The 27,227-nt window shown below is 37.6% G+C and overlaps 2 protein-coding genes across 8 annotated transcripts in view; one reads left to right on the forward strand and one right to left on the reverse strand.

Annotated features, from left to right (window-relative positions):
* Positions 1-3,340: 3,340 nt before the first annotated feature.
* On the reverse strand, positions 3,341-13,884 carry TMEM183A (transmembrane protein 183A). Of its 2 annotated transcripts, none has more exons than XM_026697747.2 (8): positions 13,674-13,884; positions 13,499-13,588; positions 9,742-9,900; positions 9,448-9,607; positions 7,505-7,685; positions 5,430-5,504; positions 4,469-4,615; positions 3,341-3,592 (listed from the first exon to the last, which is right to left on the reverse strand). In XM_026697747.2, the coding sequence occupies exons 1-8, from the start codon at positions 13,777-13,779 to the stop codon at positions 3,410-3,412; spliced, it is 1,101 nt and encodes a 366-aa protein (XP_026553532.1). In that variant the 5' UTR covers positions 13,780-13,884; the 3' UTR covers positions 3,341-3,409. The 2 variants fall into 2 exon arrangements, with proteins under 2 accessions (XP_026553532.1, XP_026553531.1); XM_026697746.2 differs by having other exon boundaries at positions 4,469-4,624.
* A 5,045-nt stretch (positions 13,885-18,929) lies between these two features.
* The window catches only part of PPFIA4 (PPFI scaffold protein A4), a 110,101-nt gene continuing 101,803 nt past the window's right edge, over positions 18,930-27,227 (forward strand). For 4 of the 6 annotated variants that reach the window (XM_087929243.1, XM_087929246.1, XM_087929247.1 and 1 more), the window contains exon 1: positions 18,930-18,997. The gene's annotated coding sequence lies outside the window, so the exon portion shown is untranslated. Of the gene's footprint in view, positions 18,998-19,048; positions 19,439-20,898; positions 21,038-27,227 lie in introns of those variants that run through there. The other 2 variants (XM_087929245.1, XM_087929244.1) reach the window with 2 other exon arrangements.

Genomic DNA, 27,227 nt, shown 5'->3' on the forward strand with positions numbered 1-27,227 from the left:
ATTTCTCAAGTAAATTACTATGCTAGGCTAAGGTTGGCAGCTCGCCTAGAAGTTTTTATCTCTGCAGTTGGTTTATCTCCAAGCTCAGCACAAGTTACAATGGAGTTCAGCAAGGAAATCAAAGATTGAGCCAGAAACAAACTGTATGTGCACTCTGCTTATGCTCCAATCCCTTCAAGATATCTAAAAAGATACCTAGATTGAGGCGGGACACACCAACCAAGCTCAGAGAGCACCAAAGACCTCTTACTGATTTAATTTGGAGTGTATAATGTAGCCTCTTATGATTTGTGGACAAACATTTGCAGTTTCAAATAAGCCCATGCAACTGGGCTTTATTTAGCAACTTATGATTAAGTAAAATATGGCTTAGCAGATTCTATGAATCAGGATGTTTTGTATGAGTCTAAAAAAGAAATACATTGGTGGTACCATATAATCTAGAAAATTATCTGTGCGAAAAATTGGCTAAAAATTCCAAATCTTTCACAAAGATTTCAAGACATGAATATATACTGATTTAAAAAAAAAAAAAACTAAAAAAACTTCAGGCAGAAAGTTCACTAGTACTAATGGCTGAAATTAGACAAATCTGTAGTCAAGCTAAGAGATATTGAATATAAAAGCTTTAAAAGAATGATATGTAAAGGGAACCTATTTGAAATATTAAAGGCCATTTTATACCTCAATTATCACATAATATAGATTGTATTAAAACTGACAATTCAATCTGAGCTATTTTTAGAGGACTAAGGTAAGTTGTCCAGCAAGAAGCTGTGCACAGGTGGAAAAAATCTTTTAAGTTAGGAATGGTAATGTAACACCTATTCATCTCTCCTTTTATGCTAACTCGATCATCTGTTTTTAGTTTGCTTATCTCCTTTCTTCCTATAACCAGACTGTCCCTTACCCGGTTACCCATTACTTATTGTTTCATTTCACAACTATAAATAGGCTTTCTTTGTTTCTAGAAGAAACCTTCATTTCTGTATGATAGATATCAAATTAATTACATGTAAATGAGTGTCAGTTTGATATTGGGATGAATATGCTCCCTTAGGCACAAAAAATATTTGGGTGACTCTCAGCCCAACCCGCCTTACAGAATTTATTTATTTATGAAATTTATTTGCTGCCCATTTCGTATCGAACGACAGTTGTGGGGAAAACAAGAGGCTGGAATATTAGGTATGTTTGCTACCTTGTTATTTATAAAAAAGGCAGGATAAAAATATACTAAATAAATAAACATTAATCTTTATTAATCTGTTTTAAATATGAAACATTTAATCTATTCCAGCATACCTACAAAATTCATGCTTAAGGGAATCAGCACAATTGTTTTTTTCTATATAGGTAGCCCTTGTTTAGGTGACTACAACTGGGACTAATAACTTGGTCATTAAGCAAAGCAGCTGGTAAATGAAATGTCTGTGCTTAAAACTTTAGCTTTTCTTTCCTTTACAGACCTTCAAATGGACTTAGTCATAGTTATTTATCACAATTGTCACTGCAGTCTCTAAACTAGGCAGTTGCTAAATAAGGACTACCTATATTCTGTGAAGATGTAATCAATAAGTGAACAATCTGAAACTTCTTTGCCATAAATATATAATTCATGATGATAGTCTTTGGAACTAGTAAAACACTTTTATAGGAGTGGAACATTTGCATGTGGAAGTGAAATGGATATCTACGTATTATGTGAATTGTGAATGTTATTAGCTACAAAGGAGGGATGAGTAATTAAGAATGTCCCAGATTGGACCAATTTCCAGAATCTTTACACTGAAATGAAACAGTCTGATGTAAATATTTTGGGGCTTGGTCACATCCATATCATCATGGCAACCTAGAGCTTCCAGTTCCAATCTAGTTCAAAACTTATAACTGCCTAATATTTATATAGGCCCATAGGTGGTGAAAATGAACATTTCAGAGTTGGATCACTCTAAAATGGGCCAATTTACACAGAGCAAGAGTTGGAAGGAACTTCTAGTCTTCTAGTCCAACTCCCTGCTTAGACAGGAAACTTAATAATAATCTAATCTTCTTAATAAATTTTAAGACGACAAATAATCTCTTCTTAAAAACCTCCAGTATTGAGCACTCACAACTTCTGGAGGCAAGTCATCCCACCGATTGGTTGTTCTGTCAGGAAATTTCTTAGTTCTAGATTCTCTCCTTGATTAGTTTCCATCCATTGTTCCTGTTCTCCCTTCAGGTGCTTTGGAAAACAGGTTGATTTCCTCTTCTTTTTGGCAGCCCCTTAGATATTGCAACACTGCTACCATGTCACTCCTAGGCCTTCATTAAACTAGACATACCCAGTTCCTGCAACCATTCATATTTTAGCTTAATAATATTTGTTGCTCTTCTCTGTACTCTTTTTAGTGTTTCAACATCATCTTTATATCATGACGACTGAAACTGGATGCTATATTCCAAATGTGGTCTTACCAAGGCATTATAAAGTGATGTTAACACTTCACGTAATCTTGACTCTATCCCAGTTAATGCTGATTAGGACTCTGTTGGCTTTTTTTGGCAGTTGCAGCAGCCTGCTGGCTCATATTTAAGTGATTGTCCATTAGGACTCCAAGTTCCATCTTGCAGTTACTAATATTGAGGGAGGTACCACCTATACTATACTTGTGCATTTGGTTTTTTTTGCCTAAATGCTGAACCTTATTTTTTTTCACCATTAAGTATTATTTTGTTAGCTAGGGCCCAATGTTCAAGTTGTCAAGATCCTTCTGTATGTTAAGCCTATCTTCTGGAGCGTTGGTTATTCCTGCCAGCTTGGTATCATCTGCAAAGCTCCCCATCTTATGCAAATCATTGATGAAGATATTAAAGAATACTGGGCCTAAGACAGATCCTTCAGGTACCCCACTGCACTCCTCCCTCCATGTAGATGCAGCTCCATTAACAACTACATGATGAGTGGTTGGTCAACCAGTTATGAATCCATCTGGTAGTGATGCTGTCTTGCTCACATTTTTCTATCTTATCAAGAAGTAGATTCGGTCTACTTTATCAAATGATGAAGTCCAAGTAAATTATATCTACAGCATTTCTCTGGTCCACTAATATTATTACTTTGTCAAAGAATGCAGTAAGATTTGTCAGACATGTTTGTTTTTGATAAACCCTTGTTGGCTTTTGGTTATACATTTCTGCTGTGCTTTGTTATCAGAAAGCAAAAGGACAAATTTCATTAGCACCAAAAACTCTGCAGATGAATTATTTTTCATATAATAAAATGCTTTACAGAAGTTCTTTCTAATCTTATTAGCAGAAATTATTTCCCAAGAAGTGATTAAACATATACACAGACTGGCTTATCAAATTTTGTTGTTTATGGAAATAGCACAGAATACAATTTATGATGTAAACTTGGGAGTCTTCAGATGTGTGAAGAAGGAAACTGTGGATGCCACCAATCAAACAGATGCACACTGTGCACAGGGTCCATTACAACCTGCACCCCATGGTCAAATCTGGGTTTCTTGCCACTCCATACTGGAGAATCATGGAATATTAATTTCACTCTGTGGTGCCGCATGTCAGTGCTCACATTTATTGTGAACTGCAAAAGGAAAAAAAAGGAAGCTATTCAATAACTTGGATCACACAGGGTTCCTTAACTCCAAAACTGAATGCAATTTTATTGAATATTTTAAACTGATTTTGTCTGTAAATATTTTAAAAATGAACTGTATCTTTGAGCAACTCCTTCCAGGCAGTATTTAGGCACTTGGCAGTCTCCTCACATTTATGACCACGAAAGCCCTTTAACTCCAAACCTGCCTGTCTTTTTGGCTGCCCTATGCAGTGACACTCCATAGGTAGCAGCATTAGAGCTGAAAAAGAGACCTGGGGTCTTTGTCAGTCTCTGCCAGCTGCCATGGGCCTCTGGGAGTTCTACTTCAGCCTCAACAATACCATGGAGCTGCCTTAAGCTCTGTTCTGTGGCCAGCCTCCTGGCAGGTTTCAAAACACTTCATAAGCCTTCCAACGCATTATGAGAACGAGCAAGCGGCCTTTGGGAAGAAGTCCTAGCACTGCCAGAAGCTGCCTCACATAGGCTAAAGTGGGTGTTCATCAGCAGTTGGAGGAAGACAGTGAAGGTCAGCTGGGTGCAGCAGTGCCTGCAGAGCACTGGGGGGCAGAGGAGTTAAAAGTGGAGGCAGTTCACACAGGGCAGAAGTGTGAGATCCTTGTCTAATGACCCCACAGTCCTCACCTAATGACCACAATTGGGTCATTGCTAAGCAGTGCATTGACATGGTGTTTCTCTTAACAACCACTTTGCTTAGTGATGGAAATCCTGGTCCCAATTAGAACTGTAATCTAAGAAGTACCAGTACAACACTTCAAATTTAGAAACTATTTGGTCAAGGTTAAGTGAACAAAATTCCTGATATAAAGACCAGAAAATTAGCAAAGAAAGCACAATACTTACCAATGTAACTGTCATGCCCATTACTATAGGAATATATATAAAGTCGAGAGTAGTTATCTGCAACAGACAGCAGTCTTGGTCAGGGTTCATGTGGACATCTGCATATCGGACAGGTGGTTGAAGTTGTTTCAAACTTTTATTCTTGAACTTGGGAGACTCAAGAGAAATATTTCATTTAGTTAACCAGAAACTGATTCCATTTCTACAAATTTTCAAATTATATGTTTGGAGAAGAATTAGGTACCAAATCAGGATAATTTGTAGGCCTGTCTTTGAAAGATCAGGACAGACTTACATATGTTATATTTTCTTTAGAGAAATAATGTGACATTTAATAGTTTTAATATAAAAACCTTGGCTATAATAGAGATTGCAATATTTGTTTAAACATGGGCCCTTGCTTTTGCTATGGATATGATTTCAGATGAATAAGAGTGTAGTCTGAATATGATACGTAATAGTAAAATTAACAGCACACTGAATTAATGAACAACAGCCTTATATATTTTAGGTAAACTACAAATAATTTCAATCTGTTGGCTTTACTTTACTATGGGAACTATTGCACAAAAGTTTGATATTAACACCCGACCCCTCACAATAACAAATTTTATGCAGTTTATATCCATGCTATTTCATGCTGTTTTGTCTCTTATGAAGGGGTTTGGGAGAAATGACATTTTGTGCCACAATTTTAGGAGAATGTTCCAACTTGGTAAGAATAGCACTAGCCTGATCAACAGCAAGGAAAATGAACATATTGGGCAGCACTACATTTTTACAAAATACTCCATATTCCCCATTATGAACAGAATCTTTTTTGGACTGTAATCTAGACATGAAACTTGCCAAACAAGATGCATTCTGTTATATGCATAGGTATAACAAGGAGGTATAAATACCAGTGAGCTATTCTGAAATATGAAATTTTGACATTAACACAAATATTTAGCTTTCATACCTGCCTTTGGAATTTGAAGCTGAATTCCCACAGTGAAGACTGCTGGTTAATCCTTTTAGACCAGAAGAGCAGGCACTAGTTGAGCAAAAGAGAAAGAGTTGTGTGGACACAGTGTTATGCAGAAATAAAGCAATTAAGATCTTGGATTATTAAACATAAATGTATTAAAACAATCAAATCTGGAGTTTCTATCTTTTAACAAATCACTTTGAGGATAAAGTAAATAACATTGGCATCAATTTCAAAAATAGGGTATCATCATAACTGTGCACTTCCTCTTTTTAACATAGATAAATGGAAAGAAAATGAAAGCTCTATGGATGAACTTCAAAGAATATTTCCACAATTGAATCTAGAGATAATGATTTCAAAATATTGCTAAGAACCACTCATTATTTGCTTTATCAAGAAAAAAACCAAGAAATTATTGGAACCAGAATAGGGCAGACATTCCAGATGTTTATGAAGAACTGTCATACAAGATGCCCATTCACAGCTTTATAAAACATCCATTACATTTGAAAAGTAACATATCACCTCTTAGGACAAAAGTTGTTCTACAGTGAAAATACCAATATAACCCAATCTTAATCTTTTATCCTTTTATTGGTTTTGTTGTAATTTCTTTGTGTTGATTGTTGTGAGCCACCCAGGGGCATTGGGAATTGATGGCATACAAGTTTAAATAAATTAATAAGCAGAGGCAGATCTTGCTAACATAACAACTGATAGAATATTATTTTTTTTGCCAAAAGAAAGTCTAGACATGCACAGCAATATAATTTTTTTTACTACAGTAGTAAGTGTCTCATCTTTATTAAGCCAATTATTACAGGTACATATTTAGTGAACACCAGCAAAATGGTCACTAAGAGAAACTGCAACTATGCTTATAATCTTACTTCAGCTTTCCTCTCCTTTAGACATGAGAAGGTTATAAATGCAAGGATTGGTCACAAAGTTACCTTTTTATTACTGTCATAACTGTGAATAGTTGCTAAATGAGGCAGTCACTAAAGAGGACTACCTGCATTAGATTCAGAGGGATGCCGCTAGTAGAATTAGCCCTCTTGTCTGTGAAACCTGGAATATTAGTTAAAAGGAGGAAAGTAGCTTAAGAATTTCCTAAGACATAAATAATCCACATGCCGGCTGTCCTACCCTTCAGATGTGTACCAACTGGTATGCTGCTCCAAACAGTGGATCTGTCTTTAAGGGCAACTTTTGCTGACACAACAACAGCTCCAGTGTCCCACAGAAGCTACACTGAGAAAGAGAAAGGGAAATTAAATGGGAAAAAGCTGGATTCAGTAACCAAAAAGAAAAATACCAGTCTCTTCCTACTTTGCATGCTCAATATTTATGGTAAACTCCACAAATGGGAGGAGATTCTAAATGAATAAAAACGAAGTCTAAGATTAGAGGCTCTTTGACTATATAGTGTACAAAGATAGTGCCATACACATGTGGAAGATGTGCATTTCAACTATTTTAAGGAGCAACTGAATAATTTCATTTGTTTTTGGAATGTCACCAAATTTGTGACATTGTCATAGACTGTTACTGCAATACAGATTTTTTACATTTAATTTCCTTTTTAATGCCAATTTTACCCACAAAAGGATATACAAATCATTAGTATGATACTAACTGTGGACACCAAAGCCGTTGTGATGTGAATACAAAGCATTTAAGATGCAAATCTATTTTTTGTGCTGGATTGGGTGTCAACTAAACCAACCTAAATGAGCTGAATTTATTTTGTAATACAAGTAAATTGCTTGATCCAGATGTTAGACATTATTTAGCTTATTGCTTAATGGATATGCAAAAATAATAAACCTATTTTAAGGTTCAACATTTTGATTTCTGTATTGGTAGAATAAACAGCCAAGCATAATAAACCTAAAACATTATTAACAAGCTTGTGGAGGTCTAAAAAGCCACCCCTAGTAACGATAACATTTGTCTAAAATATGTATTGGGAAGTGGACCCATTTGCATGCTTTTCACTAGCTTAAAAGAAATCTGCTAATACTCAGTGGAATAATTCTTCTTCTCAAATTGTTACTTACTTTTGAATTTTTTAGACTGCTTGGAGTAGCCTCTGGGATAGTTGGATTTCTGGCTATCCGGGAAACAAAAGGTCTATATGTATGGTATAACGAACGAATTACACATGCACGAAGGCAGTACATCTTTTCCATTGATTCTGGTTGTAAACGGATTGGGAGGGATGCACTCCTATTGTAATGCCTAAATAAGAAAAATTAAAATTATAAGAATAAGATAGGGATGAAATGCACGCAATGCATTCTGAGATCATGCCACTGAAATCTGGAAGCATAACAGCTGACTTCGGTGGCATTTTTTTTCCAAAGTAAGGGATAGGAATATAAGCAAGAGGCATTTGGGAAGCAAATTGTTTTAATTCTCACTTTTAACTGCCCCTCTCTGTGATGCTTATGGAACCATACTGCCAGTTATTGTGGCACTGAAATTGCATTGATGGGGGACTAAAGACCCCCTGCCAACATTTCCATCCTTAATTCCTTGAAAACAAAATAATAACAGTGCAGTCCTCCAGAAAGTCAAGGTGTAGTTTCTGAACTCTCATAGGAAAGAGATTATTAGAAAGATACTCAGGTGGAATGCTCCAACTAGCAGAATGCCTCTTCTCTAATCCCCATTAATTTATTTTTTATCAAATGCTTCATTTTTCGCTCTTGTCAGCTGCATTCAGGCACTCTCCTATAGATTAGATGATATTTCTAGGCCATCTATACCCTACTAAAATTCTTATTCCCATAACCTCTAATTAGGTGAAACAGTGCATTACAGAACAACAATTTTGTACCAAGGTACCTCAAATGGACTAATAGAATGTGTCTAAACTCCAGGAGCCACAATTTTCTTAAAATTGAAATCTGGCAAATTTTAAAAATATTTTATGACATAATACAAAATACCACAACATATTTCCTCTGATCAACTTTGTCAACCACTGATATTTGACTGTGCCATGTAGTACAACTTTGAAATAGATGTATCTCTTAATATTTTTCTGAATTAAGGCTCAGTCATTGAGGATTCTCATAAGCAAACAGTTTTGAAATAATGATCCGATAGATCACAGGTTGCAGCTAAAAATCTAAGGTTAGGAATTACTGTGTTTACCTAAAAGAAAGACAAGTTTGAATTCAATTTCCTGCTGAAGGATTAGAGAAGGAAAGTTTCAAAAACAGAAAAAATCCTGCACAATGTCCTTTCTTATCAATATAGCATTGCCAATTCTAATGGAAACCATTCCTGTACATTTATATTATATGCCAGGGAGGACCATATGACTCATTTTCTATCATGCCATAGCCATCAATCTAAAGCAATCTGTTTTAACTGATTCGAGCAAATCAGTGCAATTACTTAAGTTATATAATGAAAGTTGATTTCATAGCCACAGAAGTTCCGCAAGCCCAAAGAACTGTAGCAATTATTAATTTACAAGCTCTCAAGTACCTTCCTATGAATCCCAGCAATTTCTCTTTGACAATAATGCAGTTTTGTTTTTATACCATATGTATATTTTGTAATCCATACTACCAATTATATATGCATATTTTATACAGATATGCAGGCTTTGGATTCAAAGACAAAAAAGCACTTTGCAGTATCAGAATGTAAACACATTAGTTTTCCAAACAAGCAACCTTAAAGCAGTTGCATTGTTTTCTGTGGTTGTGTGGCAATTACTGGTGATACCAGGAAAAGTGTTCCTTGGTTATGGAGCTGCAGAGAGATGCTATGAGATACCTTTTTATATCAAATCTGAAGTGAGGCAAGTCTGTGAAAATTGTATCTCAGAACAAAAGATATCATTAAGTATTGAAACACTGATCTTTTATACACAAATTCCTGTGCACACTATTCATTAGGCTGTCCACCACAAATAATCTATAAAAAGCCCCATAGCTATTAAAATATATACAGTATAGAATAAAGATTCTACAAACTGCCATACCTTCTATAAAGTCTGGTCCAGAATACAGCTGTACAAGTAACAGTCCAGGTCCTTTTGCAAATTAGAGAAAAACTCACTGTGTCTTCTGGGCGTAAGTAGGATGCCAACATCAACCATATGTCAATTGGATATTCTTTGCCTACCACACTCTCGGAGCTTTCTGAAATAAAAAAACAAACAATGTAACAGGCCATGCTTCAAAAGAAAGCAGCATTACTTTATTTGAAGAGATAAAAGTATTTTATTGTTAAAGTGAAATTATGTTAAAGTAACAATTAAAACAACAGATCTTACCTTTATGCCTCTTGCTTTTCTTTTTTTTATCAGCCATGAAATATTCATCAGTGGTGAAATATTTAGAATCTATTTCATCACCACTGTCATAGGACTCTGCCACAGATAGTATTTCATCAGTGGGTACAAAAGATGCTTCCAAACCACATAGTGATTTCACTACAATCATAAACAAATGGAACAATTTGAGGTATAAAACTTAGCAGATGTCCTAGAATCAAGAATATAAAAATAAATTCATGGTGATAAACCAAACCACCAGAAAAGATACAACTGGAAGATCCAAGACCAAATTCTTTTTGGGGCCAGTAGGCACAAAGAAAGGTATTGAAGGTCATCCTGTCATTTTGATTGTCATGTGGGACAACATGCATTCCTTTATATGAAACACAATCTTTTTGTCTATTATGACTCCATTCCTGTGGCGGGGAACCCTCTAGCTGCTTGCAATGGCCTGGTGGCATGGCCTGCATTAAGAAACATGTGGTTAAGGTTCATTTAAGGAGGAAAGTTTCACAAGAGAGTGAAAAAATGTAAGTTATCCCAAGAACCAGACAAATTAAGGCAGGGACATGAAAAGCAGAAGATCTGGACAAAAGTTATAGAACAAGCATTGGTTTATAAGACATATGAAGGAAAACTAGGCAGATGAGGCTTGAGAAAGAGAGAGATGATAAAGAACCTGAATTCTGGAGGAAAGCAGAGACAGGCTAATTAGAAAGGGACCAAGGGAGTGTATAAGGAAAGGTAGCCAACAGCCATTCTGGTAGAGGAAGTGGAAAAAAGGGCAGTGACCTGAAAACAAGTATATTAATCAATGGATAGTGGAGACATGCATCTGGATAAAAGAGGATTAAGATGGATGCTAGACTATGACAAGAAAAAAACCTCAAATATAGTGATTTGCACAAGCTGAATTAGCAAGATATAGGGTAGGTGAAAAATTCTGAAAAAGTAGTCCTAACATTTTGATACTTTTTCCTATATTAAGATCATGGTAGACTTTCATTTTTCTATAGTGACCTACAGTGGTCAAGACTTCCAACATTATTAATGTAAGGATTTTATTTTGTTCGGCCAACTCTTGTAAAAATCAACTTATTTTTTTAAGATATGAGGACTGACTTAGAAATTTAAACATAGTAGAATTATAAGGAATAGAAATATTTCATGTACTGCAGCATCAAGAGCTGGTGTTACTTTAAAGATGCCCATATAATCTTTCATATTTTTTAAAAATAATTTTATTAAAAGTTTTACAAATGGTTAAAAATACAAATGAATATAAAGTTAAGAAAGAAAAAAGTAAAAAGAAATAGAAGAAAAGATATAAAGTGAACTTCTTTATAGCAGTTATATGTGCAATTAGAGATTAGCTTTCTCTAAAGTTATTTGATTCTTTTCTTTCAATAATTATCCTGTCTAATCATCAAAGCTTATTTTAAGTTTATTTTTTTTTTATACAAAAAATCCATAAGGATTTCCACTCAGCAATAAATGGAGATATTATCTTTTCTCTAATCAAACAAGTCAATTTGGTCATCTTAGCAAGTTTAAATCTTTGTGCATCCTCTCACTGTGATTATCCTATAAAAAAAAGTTTCATGATTTTTTCCCCAACTGTTTGTCCATCAATCCCAAGAGGAAAACCTCTGGTCAAATGCCCTGTCACAGAAAAAGCCCTTGCCATGGTGTTGCTGGCAAGACCCACCTGGGGAACCAAAAACATGATTTCGCTAGCCAGGTTAAATAATTTTGAGGAAAGTGAGTACTTAGACTAGGACTTAGCCGCTGGTTCTGACTTTGAAGAAAAAGCTCCAGCAAAACCTATGGAATGTCAAGCTCACGAGACACAAAGCTAATAATCATATGAGGCTAATAAAGAACAGCACCTAGACAGTTAGAACAGTTAGATAATGTAAGACTTCCCAGCTTCTGTACCCCAGTGAGTTGAGAGGAGAGCAGAGCCATTCTATGAGGCTTCTTGCCAAGCAAAGGAGTAGATTTCTTGATTAGTGACACTTGGCTACTTCCTGATTTAGGAAACAGCCCTAACTCATTTTGCTTTGTTGAAAAAAATTGTCTGATCTCTGGCTTGGATCTGCGTGGATGCTACCTGGATGACAACCCTGATCTGGTTCTCAGAACCTTGGCTTAATTTTGGACTATTCTGTATGCTTTTAATAAAAAACTAACTATTTAGTTGTGTCTGTTAAAGACTCTGTTTTGGTTTGCATGCTTTGACTTCTGTTTGTTCTTGAGTAGAAAGTGAACAACTATAGCAACGATGTGTGAGTATTTCAATCCAGAAGCAAGAGATACTAAGCCAGGGGTGTCAAACTCACATTGTTACATTGTTACGTATCAGGACTTTCCCCTCCCTTCACTAAACTGAGCATGGGCATGGCCAGTGTGTGACACATCCGGCCCGTGGGCTGGGAGTTTGACAGCTCTGTCCTAAATCATTTTTAGGCTAATGTTAATGCATTCACTATTAAATGACCTTTTTGTATTTGCTGTTATTTTAGGAACTTCTCTCAAGCAAATGTTCTTGCTCGTTTATCCTTGAAAATTAAGTGCTATCATGATGCAAGAAAATGTTGCTGATAGTTTAGAAGTTAATAAAGAGTGAACTCTCTACATCCATAAAATTAAAAGAAGTTAGAGTTGAAGATAGCTCATAGACAATAAGAAAAAAATGTGAAAACTTATTCCTTTAAGGGAAAAATATGATTGTAAAAAGTCAAATTTTCAAGTTGTAATGAAACACATTTATTTCATTGTCCTTTAAACGGAAACAATTTGTCTTATTATACATATTGATAAATGCTTATTATTCCCTGAGAACAGGGAAAGAAACACATCTCCACCTTTCATATAAATGTTACTAGGAAAATAGATAAGAGACAAGATCAATTTAGACTAATATTTTATATAGATTCTTAAATTATTTCTGGATAGTGGCACTGAGTTCTTAAAAAATGTACCCTTGCGTAAGGTTTTATTAGATTACTAAAATAGAATTGATAGTCAGATTTGTAATCTAAATATGTTTAAACAGTTCTGTGCTGAATGTTTCAAACAATCCTTTTAGATTAGAAGCTACAAATAAACATTCAAATTCAGGCTGTAATGCCTTTTTCATTTTGATTTTATTTGCTACAGCTATCCAATTAAGAGACATATTAAATATTATTTTGAATACATTTATGTAGAACTATTGTTAATCAAGTTCACTATTCAATTTGTATATTATTTTCAAAGTATATCCTATATGAATTTGAACAAATTCAATCCTGGAAGAGAGTTTGAAAGTTTGAATAAACAGGAAACATCTATTTAACATCTGACAGGCAGTTATGATATATTTGCCACCTAGAACTCGGACTGCATAAAACATGACTGACATAAAAAATAAACATCAAAATGCTAAAAACATAGTACAGAAAAGTTTGCAAGCATACTCTCTGTTAAAAGTAATTTTCTTGTATTAGAAAGATACTGCCTGAGTGTTTTCCAGAGATGCTATAGGACTCTTCACAAATATCGCAAAACGTATTTTTAAAAAGATCAAAGTGTAATAGGTTTTACTGCTGTATCACCATTAATAGCCTTGTGTGTCCTGAGTCACAAATTCACCTGTTCTGTCATGGAATGTCACAATAGCTCCTTTATGCTTCTTGAATGCTATGTAAACTCAGAAAACCAAGTCGAGTGTTCAGTTTAAACCTCCGTGAACATTTTTGGCCAAACTCACCTTCCTGTTGCACCGCATTGGCCACAGCCTTTTTCACCCGCCCAGATTTCACCACAGCAGGGTCCGAATTTGCATAGTCGGCCACGGTCACTGCGGAAAGAAAGCGACTGTTCAGGGCAGCTGATCAGGGGACAATGGCCGCCATCGGACCCGATGCCCAGGCCTCGCTACTCACTCCGCTCTAAGCAGACGTCTTCGGCCCGAAACTTGAGGCGCTTTCGAGCCCCGCGTTTGCGCATGGCGGCCTGAGGTGCCACTACCGGACGGTCTCGGGGTGCCATTTCGTCAGAGATGGCCGAAGGGCTGAGCCTAATTCGCGCAACTCCTCAGCCATCCCGGCCCTACCGGCATAGTGACCCGCCGACAGAGCAATTCTCGCGGTACCCAGAAACACCTCGGCTGGGCGGAGGACAAGACGATCTGACCGCGCCCGCAGAGGCGTCATTAGTTTGAGACGGGAGGCGGATCCACGGAGGTTGGGTGTGGCGGATCGGCTCTTGGCTCCTGGCTACGAGGCGGGCTCGGATTATTTTGAATTTTCTCATACACGACGTTGTCCTTTTTTTTTTTCAACTACAGTGCCAGTGGGTGGCACTCTTATTTTGTTCCTGGCAGCGGGTGGTCTCTTTCCGGCGGTATTTCTTTTTCCATTCTCGGCCTTGAATTTTCTTACCCGAAGAATGGCATGGCAGGTAGCATTGTTCAATTTGTGGCATGAATAAATACTCCCCCCTCCCGCCGTCGTTTTTAACGTTTTTAACAGAATGAGGCGAGAAAGGTAATTTCGGCTGGAAGGGGCGATTAATTGGACACAGCAGTGCACAGAACTACATTATAGTACTGTAATGGTGGTAGGCGGCACAGTCCATCCTTAGGCGTACTTGTAGTGTTTTTTCCCCTCATTTCATTGAGCGACTCTTTTTTTTCCCTGTCTTGCCACGAAACTGTTCTGTAAACCAGAGAGAAACCATTTCCTTTTTCTTCCTGTGAATCGGAGAAAAGAGGCAGATAGGATGGAAAACCTAACTGAACATGAATCTCCTTTGAGCTCCCAATGACTGAGAAATAATCATCTAATACCTGTATGACATGTTCAGTTCCTTCCAGTTGGTTTCCTCCTGCCAAGTTCAAGAATGCAATAATTTCTCCATAATTTCAAGCAGAATGCATCAGACTAATTTCTTGTTCCTGGCTGCACAGATAGGATGTGCTTTACATTAAAGCATGTCCTAGCAGGAGGCCAAGCATGTTATTTATCCTAGTACATTTAGGATACTAAATGTACAGATACTTCTGGACAAGAAAAACTTCCAGTCTCCTTCATTCATCTTTTTCATGTAATATCTGAAGTTCATTCCTTCCATTTGAACTGGTTTTGTAAATGAAATATTTAGCTAAACCAGCTTAGTTACAAATTTGGAGAGCCTAAAACAGCAAAACCCAGATGTCTTCTAAATGGCACCAAAAAGCTCAGATTGCCTGGATTTTTGTTAGCTATAGTTTTCTCTAACAGACATACACACACAATGCACACTTTATACAGGTTTTGTGAAGTTAATCAAGATTAGGATTTTTGTGTAATTCAACATGCATAAATTATAAAACTGTTCATTTAATAGAATACATAAAACCCTATGGGGGTTTACTTACCCCATTATCTGAATTTATAGAAACTATTGAGCTGTAAAATACTCATAGTAGTTGAGTTTCCAAAACACATTAGACTAAAAGGTTTCCCCTTTCTAGTTGTCACTGACTCAAGGACGCATTGCTCATCTCGGTACTCAGCCAAGGGAGCCTGCATTGAGATGCTTCCACCATCTTCCTGTCAGCATTGCCTATTTATCTGCTAGGTTGACAGTTCGAAAGAGAGTAATGGGAGCAAATAACGATGGTGAATAATGGGAGCTCACCCCATCGTGCAACACTTGAACCTGGGCTGTCTGCTTTCCACCTGACAAGCATGGCATCTAATTGTTGAGCTATTGTAACGCTCCTCGGCTAAAATACAGTTAGGTAGTTTGTACTTCAATATGTTATATGTTAAAGCATAGGAGAATTAGTAAGTTGAGCTTGCAGAGCACTCTAAATTGGGTCCCCAGCCCCCAGGCTGTGGTCCATTACTGGGCCTTGAACAGTTTGGAACCGGGAGTGGCAGGCTAGCCCATGCGTGTGCATCCCCACTTGAGTAATGGGTGAGCACATTTATACCTGCTTTATTTGCACAAGTGGCAGGAGCACATGCCCGCTGCTTTTGCAAATGCAGTTGTTTGCCTGCACTTGCCCACCACTCACACGGAACCATCCCCCCTCTCCCCCACTGGTCTGCAAAGCCAGAAAGGTTGGGGAATTCTGCTCTAAATCATACATTAATCACTGAGCTAGTAGTTTGCATCATACTGGGGTAAATGTAGCCAGCCTTATTTTAGCCTAGTATATAGTGTCAATTCAGCCAACTAAGAAAAAAATGCCTTTATGATTTAATCTATAACATTTAGTCAAAACTTTTTATTCTCTGCTTTACTAGTAGTCAAAATGTAATTAAAGGCCTAACTGTAAAAACAATTTAAAAATAGGCCAACTTATAAATGATGATATACCTAATGAAGTACCTTACTTCAGTGTTGTATATGCATTAATTTGTATTAAATTTAATATTGGATTGAGTTATAAATAAAACGGTTGTGTTTAGATTGCTCAATGTACAAACCTTCATGGTATAGTTAATGCATGTATTTCTCACCAATACACTTAGAAGTACTGGCACAAGGTGGAAAAACTATAGAAGCCAGGTTTTTTTAAATAGCAGAAATGCTTACTGTAGCAGATCTTGTGGCATATTATTGGAAAAAAGCTTATTACAGAATAAGCTTATGTGGCTTATTACTGAATAAGCTTATTACAGAATTGATTCTGGATTAAATTAAAATTCAGAATTTAAATTACTTGAAATTCAGAATTTAATTAAAATTCAGAACTATAAATTCAGAATTAAAATAGTAGAATAATCTTATGTAGCTTAATACACTGCTCAAAAAAAATAAAGGAAATACAAAAATAAGATCCTAGATCTGAATGAATGAAATATTCTTATTAAATGCTGTATTCATTACGTAGTTGAATGTGCTGACAACAAAATCACACAAAAATTATCAATGGAAATCAAATGTAGCAACCCATGAAGGTCTGGATTTGGAGTTACACTCAAAATTAAAGTGGAAAAAACCACTACAGGCTGATCCAACTTTGATGTAATGTCCTTAAAACAAGTCAAAATGAGGCTCAGTAGTGTGTGTGGCCTCCACGTGCCTGTATGACCTCCCTACAACGCCTGGGCATGCTCCTGATGAGTTGGAGGATGATCTTCTGAGGGATCTCCTCCCACACCTGGAGTAAAGCATCCCCCAACTCCTGGGCTGTGATGCAACATGGCATTGGTGAATGGAGCAAGACATGATGTCCCAGATGTGCTCAATTGGATTCAGGTCTGGGGAACGGGCGGGCCAGTCCATAGCATCAATGCCTTCGTTTTGCAGGAACTGCTGACACACTCCAGCCACATAAGGTCTAGCATTGTCTTGCATTAGGAGGAACCCAGGGCCAACAGCACCAGCATACGGTCTCACAAGAGGTCTGAGGATCTCATCTTGGTACCTAATGGCAGTCAGGCTACCTCTGGCGAGCACATGGAGGGCTGTGCGGCCCCCTAAAGAAATGCCACCCCACACCATTACTGACCCACTGCCAAACTGGTCATGCTGGAGGATGTTGCAGGCAGCAGAACATTCTCCATGGTGTTTCCAGACCCTGTCATGTCTGTCAGTGTACTCAGTGTGAACCTGCTTTCATCTGTGAAGAGCATAGGGTGCCAGTGGTGAATTTGCCAATCTTGGTGTTCTCTGGCAAATGCCAAATGTCCTGCATGGTGTTGGGCTGTAAGCACAACCCCCACCTGTGGACATTGGACCCTCATACCACCCTCATGGAGTCTCTTTCTGATTGTTTGAGCAGCCACAGGCACATTTGTGGCCTGCTGGAGGTCGTTTTGCAGGGCTCTGGCAGTGCTCCTCCTGTCCCTCCTTGCACAAAGGCAGAGGTAGCGGTCCTGATGCTGGGTTGTTGCCCTCCTATGGCCTCCTACACGTCTCCTGATGTATTGGCCTGTCTCCTGGTAGCACCTCCATGCTCTGGACACTACGCTGACAGACACAGCAAACCTTCTTGCCACAGCTCTCATTGATGTGCCATCCTGGATGAGCTGTACTACCTGAGCCACTTGTGTGGGTTGTAGACTCCGTCTCATGCTACCACTGGAGTGAAAGCACCGCCAGCATTCAAAAGTGACCAAACCATCAGCCAGAAAGCATAGGAACTGAGAAGTGGTCTGTGGTGACCACCTGCAGAACCACTCCTTTATTGGGGATGTCTTGCTAACTGCCTATGCTTTCCACCTGTTGTCTATTCCATTTGCACAACAGCATGTGAAATTGATTGTCAATCAGTGTTACCTAAGTGGACCGTTTGATTTCACAGAAGTGTGATTGACTTGGAGTTACATTGTGTTGTTTAAGTGTTCCCTTTATTTTTTTTGAGCAGTGTACAAGAAGGAAGCTTACTACAGAAAGAAGCTTGTAAAAATAGCACTGCTTCAGGGAATCTTTGAGGATGTGAATGTTGTGGAGCTCCCTGTGTCAGAAATGGAACTATTATGATTAATTGTAAATTGTGTTATATTTTATATAATTAAGTCATTTTATTGTTGCATTGCCTGTACATGGCTTTCGTTGTACATGGCTTAGAGCTATCTGAGTGAATAACAGTTTCTGTATCGTCTAAATTGGAACAAGGCTATCCTTTGTGATACGCTGTGTGATTTATAAGTACAATAAATACAACCTGATCAGTGCCTATTTATTCAAAGCAAGTTTTTCAAGCAGCAGTTGCTAAATAATGGATGTAGCTTAACAAAACAAGTCTCAAACCAAGTTGATAAATGGAAATAAATGGAAATATATTAAATGCACTAGAACGTGCATGCCAATTTTTTGATTTCTCGCTCAACGAGAGGAGGAAGTGTATCTGACTGGGATATTTTTTTATATTCATAGGTATCTGGGTCTCTGTATGCGTATGCGTGTGTCATATGACACAAGCATACATTACACGCACATGCACACGTATGGGAACCTGTTCAACGGAATCATCAGCTTTTTTCGTTTAGGGTCGTCCATATAGCATCAACGTAAGAAGCCCGCCCCTGTGCTGTCATTCCTTTATCCGCATGGGGAGAGGCGGGGCTAAGAAAACACCTTCCCGGCGGAGCAGAAGCAGCGCGTCGCTTCTACCAATCGAAAGAGCGCTGAGTAATATTCTGGAGAACTGGTTGGAATGGAGAAGGGGGCGTGGCGAGACGTGAGATAGGGACGGGTTTGGGGGCGTGGCTTCGCCCGAGCCGGGACGCTGTTGTACCCGCTGCCAGGCGAAGCTGCTGTCCAAGCGGTGAGTAGCGGTTTGTTATCCGGAGGGGCCGAATGCATGCAGTTGCGTCCCCTCCCTCTTTTCCTCCCTTTCCCATTAGACGAGACGTGCCCGGGTGGGCAAAGTCAACCCTTGCTTTCTGTTGCTTTGAGGGAATCTGGGCTGATTGCGGCGGTGGCGCCGGCGGGAGGTGCTGCGGTCAGTCGCTAGTGGGAGCGCCCGGTCGGTTCGGCGAGCCGGCGCCTTTCCTGGCCTGAGCGCGTGAGAGAAGTGCGCCGCCCGCTCCAGAGGCCTCCGCCTGTCCATCCTTGCCGCATCACGTCAGCCCCCCTCCCCTGATACTGCCGCGGGAGTGGAGAGCAAGCGAGGAGGCGAGCGCCAGCGTCTCTGGATGCCCGATCCCGCGATCCTCGCCTCGGGCTTTTCTGCCACGGAGGATGCCGCCCGTGGGGAGCTTAAACGGTGGGCTTCCCGCGCTGCTCTCTGGAGGGGTGAGCGGCGGGTTCCCTGCCTTCCAGCATGGTGGTCCCTGCCGCCCATCGCCCCTGGGCAGCTCTTCCCAGGAGTGAGCCGGCAGCCTGGCTCCGAGCAAAGGCAGTAGAGGCGATGGGCGTAGACAGACGGCCGCCGCGATGCTGAGCGCAGGGAAAGAAATGTGGTAAGCTGGAGATGGCCAGCTCCGCCCGGAACAGTAACGTTGCTGAGAGAGAGAGGTTGAGGGGGAACGTGCGTCCTTTGTACCCCGACGGTACGAGGCTGGCTTGTGGCTCTGAGCCGGGGAAACTACTGTACAAAACGGATGAAAAAGCCCCTATAGCCTGTTGCTCTTTAAGCCATAGAGGCTGCTCTTAACCAATGATGTCTTGAGTAGTATTCAAAGCCAACTGATTTTGGTGTCGCTCAAAAGCGGTTGTACTTAATACTTGAAAAATGGGCTGAATCTATTCGTCTTTTTTTTTTTTTTGAAAGGTCTCTGAATAAACATAGACGGGGTCGTATCGATTTTTTCGCCAAGATTTAATGCAGTTTTGCAAGTCGCATCTATTGCAGTAGCTCGGTTTTCACTGAATGTCTTCCTATTGAAGGTTCTGGTGTGGTTTTTTTTTTTTTAGGTTAACAGCATGAGGTGTTATCAGAAGCATATGTGAAACCAGGTAGTATTATGTGATGATGTTTCTTCCTAGAAGTGAATAATATATCTAATCCTTGGACATATTCTTGTGAAAAAGGAAAACTGAATCATGGCTTAATTGCTTACTTGAGGGGATTGAGATGAAAAGAGAACCTTAATTTGATTATCATAATGTTCAGATGGGACAGATGCTTTTCCAAAGGTAGTTTGTAACTTGAATAGCCTCTCTCCATCCAGAAGCTTTTGAAATCTAGTTTGAAATAACAGATGGATTGACAAATGGTTGAAATAAACAGGGACAGCATGACAGTAGGGAACAAGAGAAACAGCTGCCATAGCATAGCAGCTGCTGAACCATTTTTGTGTGTTCTGTAAGCATCAGATTTTAGAACTATGTATATACACAGATCCCACTATAAGATTAAAATATTCTCAGTGTTCTGAAGTAGACTTTACAAAACAATTTCTCTTTTGTTATTTGATTGTACATTAGATTTAAACATATTTATTTATTTATTTTGTCAAGCAATTATAACAGGTATAAGCATGGTTATGAATACATGAAATGAATACATATAAGAAAAAAAAAGAAACAATAGGACAGGGACAGTAGGCACGTTGGTGCGCTTATGCATGCCTCTTGTTCAACTTGAAGGCAGAAGCTCCAAGACTTGTTTGAAGAGCCAGGTTGCCTGTTTCTGTGTTTTTAATACTTTCACACAGTGTGAACTAGGCCAATCATTGCCATGCACAGTATTATGGCTTTGTATAGAATGAGCTTAGAAAGATCGTTTGAGGTATCAGGAAAGATTTTTCAGTGCTTGTTAAAAAGGAAGAGTCAATGAGAGGTTGCAATTTTTGCCTTTTAGGACAAACATACAAGAAGGAAAATAATTTCAAGCCCCTAGCATCAGGCAGAGAATAAACAGGTATCAGAAAGTTTGTAATGCCTGTTCTTCCCAGCTTTCTTGTTGTATCTCCCAAACTTTTCATTTGTGTATGCTTTAAATTTAACCTCAAGAAAAATTTGACTGTTTGATTTATTATATTGCCTAATTAATACAATCTGTTATTAAATAATAATGACAAAGTAATTCTTTCAGCTGATTTTTATGTATTTTAGAATCTGGAACGCCAGTTCATATTATCAAAACAGTCCATAGTACCCTCAATTTGATGTATACATTTCTATAATGCTTATTTATTTGTCATGTTTTTGATTATTGAAATGATAGTTGATCTACTCATTGAAGTTGTTCATGTAATACATTCCAAGATATTTGAAGATGCTCCAAGTGGAACAGGAAAGAAATCAAGAGACAAAAACTTTACTGTTTCTAATCCAAGTTTTATTCTTGTTTTATTCATAGATATACAGAAGAGAGAATACCATATAATTACAATGATCAAGAATTAATGGCTAGCACAGTTATACAATGGCAGACAAAAAAAAAAGTAAACTTATAATCCTATGTATTTCTCTGGAGAGAGGAGAAATGTGATTTAAAATGGTTAAAAATGAACTGAACAATGGCAAAAGACAAAAAAGGCAAAAATGTCCAAAAGATGTATTCATCTCCATATGTCTGAAAGGGAAAGCACTGGTGTACAGTAGAGTCTAAAACATTTTGGGGAGTTTAGCAAAGTTCCTTTTATATGAACAGATTTGTCAAGATTTGGGAAAAGAGTTCCATTCAGATCTCCAAGAAACAAAAGATCTCTTTTTACAGTTTCAAGAAGTGATATTTTTTTATGAAAGAATGGAGCATGAATTGAAACAACCTGAAATTGATAAATTGATAAACTGAAATCATAATAGTAAACATCTTATTTCTTCTTGAATCATATTTTGTAACATTCATCATAATTTCTGATGCATTTATCTAATCAAGTGGTTTTTCAAACATTTCTTCACCATGGACCCCCTTTAAATACCTTTTGTGGTCACAGACCATGGCCACAGACCACCAAAACCTAACTCAAGATTTAAATTATAACATTTCTTCAAGCCTTCACAGACCCCCTGTGATGACATTATTCCCACCCACCCACCCCCAGTGGCCCAGGGACCACAGGTTGAGAATCACTGGTCTAATCCATTTTTAAAAATCCTCCTAAAGGCACAATTTTTTAACTGAAATGTTTTCACTTCAAGAAGTTAACAATGTCTTTTGTCATTTAAATATATGTAATAGTGTGTTGTGTATTCATTTTTAAATTTTGAATTAACTAATTCTTAATTTGACTTTTTGCTTCATTTTTTTAATAAAAGCTTTTGTTTTGAGAAATGTCTTAGAAACATGTTTCTAAGACACTGATGCAATATTTAGCTTTTTCTGATTCATTAGTATAGTCATTTCTGTCTTTGAACAATAAAAGTGTAAAATAAGCATTGATGACAAAATTATCAAGTGTTGACTGAAAACACTATTAATAGATGTATAATATTAAATGATAATGACAACATGTACACTATAGAGAGGCTAGTAAGCTAAAATTTATAAGATTAAACCCAATGAAACTTAAGACACATTAAATACCATAGAATTAATGAAACCTAAACTAATCTTAATTAGAATAAGATCGTATTTTATAATATTTACAATAATGTTCATTAGTATATAAGAAATTATAAGATAATGACCTTTCAAAACTATTAATTGAAATAACAAAAAATTTAAAAAGGTATACTTAAAGCAGATATAGAACTCCTTAAAGTCAGGATGCAAATCTAACTAATATCAGTAAGCATTTTGAGCCTAATCTCTCAGTGAAATGCAACTGGATTTCATACACTTCCATACAAAACCTGTCTATGTTGTCAGTTTTTAAAGGGTGATAATCCAGGAATAATAGTAATAGGTGGATTAAAAATGGTCTATCTGGGTAGTTAAATATGCTACAAATATTTCCACTGAAATATGGCAAGCACTAGAAAAGAAATCAGTAAAGATTCTAACCAAGTTAAGCCAGAACATTTGGACACTGACACAGTGGCCATCAGATTGCCAATCTATATTCCTTTACCAAAAAAGGAAATTTAACAGAGTATACAAGCTATCATACAATATGTCTAATTTTGTATGCAGATGATCAGGTTACTACTACTACAGTTGTGTCAGGAGCACCGAAGCACTTTCAGGCTGAAAGGACTGAACGGTGACATGTCACTGTTGCCTGGGGACTGCCAGTTTGGGGCTCCTTTCATGTCCCCATTAAGTTGCCCTCTGAAATGGTACCCATCTACTTACTTACAAAAGTGGGCAATTTGAACTGCAGGAGCTAGAATATGTGAGGGGAGCTCACCCCATCCCAAGGTAGCAAATGGGTCTCAAACATAAACCTACTAATTGTCAGTCCAGCATCCTAACCTCGTGAGCCATCACACTCTCTCAAGTTGACTTTAGAGAAACCTAAGGAGCACAAGGCATGCAGGATAATTGAGAAAGCCAAGAGTACCAAAAAGAAGTCACTTCATGCTTCATTCATTGTAGAAATTCCTTCAGTTATTGTGTATCATGGCCACCTGTTGAACATACTGAGAATGGGAATCCCAAAACATCCCATGGTTTTTCATGAGAAAATACAATAGACAGAATGTTGTGAAAGACTGGCACCACGCTGACAAAGAAATAAGGCAAAACTATGTTCTCCTCCCTTATTTATTTACCCTACATGCTGAATTTATATTAAGGGAAGCTAAATTGAAAGAGGATGACTATGCTTTTGAAATTGGAAGAAGAAACATCAATAATCTGTCCTATGGTGTCCTATGACATTACTCTATTAACTAAATACAAAATATCTGCAAAGACTAATAATAAAAGTGACCGAGTACAGTGAGAAAATGGGACAAAAATTAAATATATATCAGATAATTTGGAGCTTTAGTTTTGCTTTCTATATGTCTGGCTACTTGTCTGTAAGCTTAGAAGAGATCTGGGATCTGTCCTCTTTACAGCATCTATATATGTTTCTATCCCACCCTAGCCTTTTAGATAGCTAAATTGGTTTTATCTGCTGTCCTTATTTTTTCTTCATTGGAATTATTTGGAGGTTTGATTTTTATATCTATCTTCTTTTCAGAAACTCTTGGATTCTCCTTGGATTCTCCTTTAATGAGACCCTGCTTATAATTGCTCTAGGATTATTAAATTTTGTTTCATTATAGTTCAGGATGTACATTTAACTACACACAATTGTACTTTCCCCTGAAATTAAGAACTTCAGAATTGCATGATTTCTTAGTGTTTTTGCATATTCCATTTCCTCAATTCAGTTTTTCCTACTGGTCAATATCAAGTAAAAAATATCTGATCTTTTTGTCCTTTCCTGCACTCTCTGATGGACAAGGTTGTCAGCAACACAAATCAGCAATTTCCGGAAAGGAATATGTTTGTTTCTCAACAGATATTGGGGCAATTAAAGTTTCCTGTCAGTATTATTTGAGTTACTTTTTTTTTTTTGCAATCAGTAGTTTGCAACCTGCAGTTTGCATCATCTGTATCTTTAGTTGAGCAGTGGAGCAAAAACTTGGTGTTAAACACAACATAATACAAGCCTACTGAATGCACCCCTGGGATCACTACTTTCCTAAGCTTTTTACCTGAGTTGTGGAACACCTGAGTATAGCTGTTTGACTAAGCTGTCACCACCTGGTTTGAAGAAGGGAATTTTCCCACCCCGCTTTCCATTTCTTGAATCTGGATGGGATCAATAAAGGAGATTTCCCTGTCCCCAAAAGTAAGCTCTCAAATGGTTCTAGTTTTCACCTTTAATTAGGATTACTGAACTCAAGTTTTGGAATGTGTCAGGCTGGTATAAAGCCAACACTAGAGTAACAGTGAATAAATGATTTTTATTTTAATACTTTCTGTTCTTTTTGAACAAATTGTATTCATCAATGTGTTGTAAAGCTTATGGTGCAGATTAAATATATAATCATTATATTAATACTTACCCAAAGCAACACTCACCTTGTCAGCTATTAATGCTTTTTGTGTGTTAAAACATGTTTTATTGCACTCATTTCTTCACTTGGCAGTATTTGAAAGGCGTTGCTCTGATGTACTTAAAAGAGCTTAAGGAAGTCCCAAAGGTGCTATTCAAAAGACAACTGGACTTTCTCAGAGTTTTTTTCCCCTTGAAAATGTTTTGCTTTTCATCCTGAAAAAGCTTTCAACTGAAGCTTCTTCGGTTCTAGAACTGTTCTCGAAGTTCTAGAACTTCTCAGTATGACTGAGAATCTGCATAGACAGCTTACATGAAGCTATTATTCTTCATCATGCCCTCATTTATGCAATATAAATAAGGAATGGACATTACTGTTTTAGTTCTTTTTATGGAAAGGAATGCTCTGCTGATGTTGAATATTTTGTCGCTATTTGATTTCCCCAGGGTGTTGTGTTGTGAAGATTTTCTTTAATACTATCTTTAGTGAACAGTTCCCACTTCTTATTTTCAATGCTTCTGACAGAAGTGTTAATGAAACATTGAGTCACATATATATTGCATTGCAGTATTTATACTACATTTGCCCCCTCAGTTAAATTTTCCACTAATGTTATTTGAGCTTAGAGAACAGAAGCATTATATAACCCTTTATTTAGATCCCTTTATATCCCTGTGGTCATATGATATTAACCTTGGTGTTCCCCTGTGGGACAATACAGTATACTTTTACAATTAATGATCACTGATGCTTTTCTTTGAAAAGATCCCTATTTTTATAGAATGCTATTGCATTGTGCTACTGAAAAGATTGAGAGCAATTCTACAGTGGCCTTAAGCTGTCTGTCTTCCATGCTGATATCAGCTAGAAATGAAATTGACTTGGGAAATCACTCTCCAAATGTCAAAATTTGGTTAGATGTTCTGTCAGGACAGCAGTTACCACATACTCCCATTGATAAATTTCCTTCCTTCACCCATTCATGCTGGGAAAGCAAACACCAATCATTGTTATTTGCAAACATGTGGTTTCTATCTGCATAAGTAAAAAGCATCCAATAGTCATAGCATCATAGACCTATACAATCAGAATGTCATCTCAAAAGTTATATAATCCAATATCCAATTCAGCACAGGAATTGCTTGCTCAGGATGGGCATTTCAACAGTTCATTGCAGTGTTTGGGACATGCCACTTGTTATCATTCGAAGTAGAAGAGATAGATGGTTGTTGAGATGAGTTTGGAGTCAATTGATGATGATATTTTGCATTCATGTCTCCCAAACTGTAACTGGGCCATCATGGCATCAGGGCAAGGTGGATATGCAGCTCAACCTTAGAAAATTACCTATTGTTATTGTCCATTTGCATAGCCACGAACTGTTCTGATCACTGTTGAAATTTGTTTATGGAATTTCAGAAATGCTAAATGTGTGTCAGTGACTACAATTTGCACCATTCTTTTTCCTTAAAGATAACATTTCAGTTACCAGCACTGCAATTTTATTTCTGAACAATTAACGATAGGATCAGATTGTTTGATCAATAGAGCTTTGCAAATATGAATCAATATGGGTACAGCATGATAGTAATATCCAGTTGATATCCTTCTGCTGATGAAAGTATTTGTTGGTAGAATAGAAAGAATAATTCACATATCTTCAAACTGATCGAAAGATATTTTATTTGGTAGGAGGCAGAATTATTGAAAATCATTCTATTTTGCTGATGAATGACTTCTATCAGCAAAAGAATACTAATTTCATGCTGTGTCTATCTTTTAAGTAAGTAATTTTGCTTAGTGGTTTTAAATGTCTACTGGGAAAGGAAACAGAAATCTGTACAGGTAGTCCTCAACTTACAACAGTTTTAGTGACCGTTCAAAGTTACAACATCACTGAAAAAGTGACATGACCATTTTTCACACTTAAAATTGTTACAGCATCCCCTGTGGTTACGTGATCAAAATTCAGGTGCTTCACAACTGACTCATTTTTATGACGGTTGCAGTGTACCGGGGTCATGTGATCACTTCTTGCCATCTTCTGAGAAGCAAAGTCAATGGGGAAGCCAAATTCACTTAACAACCACGTTACTAATTTAACAAGTATAATGATTCACTTAACAACTGTGGCAAGAAAAGTGTAAAATGGGGCAAAACTCACTTAA

The sequence above is a fragment of the Pseudonaja textilis genome, chromosome 3 (assembly GCF_049901715.1).
Source record: "Pseudonaja textilis isolate UNSWEBS1 chromosome 3, rPseTex1.2, whole genome shotgun sequence".
Classification (NCBI taxonomy): domain Eukaryota; kingdom Metazoa; phylum Chordata; class Lepidosauria; order Squamata; family Elapidae; genus Pseudonaja; species Pseudonaja textilis.

What these genes read in the sequence shown, in the direction of transcription:
- TMEM183A (XM_026697746.2), bottom strand. Translation starts at nt 13,779, where the DNA reads ATGGCACCCCGAGACCGTCCGGTAGTGGCACCTCAGGCCGCCATGCGC. An exon ending in AGACGTCTGCTTAGAGCGGA is followed by an intron (nt 13,589 to 13,673) that starts GTGAGTAGCGAG and finishes TTCTTTCCGCAG; the next exon opens with TGACCGTGGCCGACTATGCA. An exon ending in TGGGCATGACAGTTACATTG is followed by an intron (nt 3,593 to 4,468) that starts GTAAGTATTGTG and finishes TTCCTTTTGCAG; the next exon opens with TTCACAATAAATGTGAGCAC.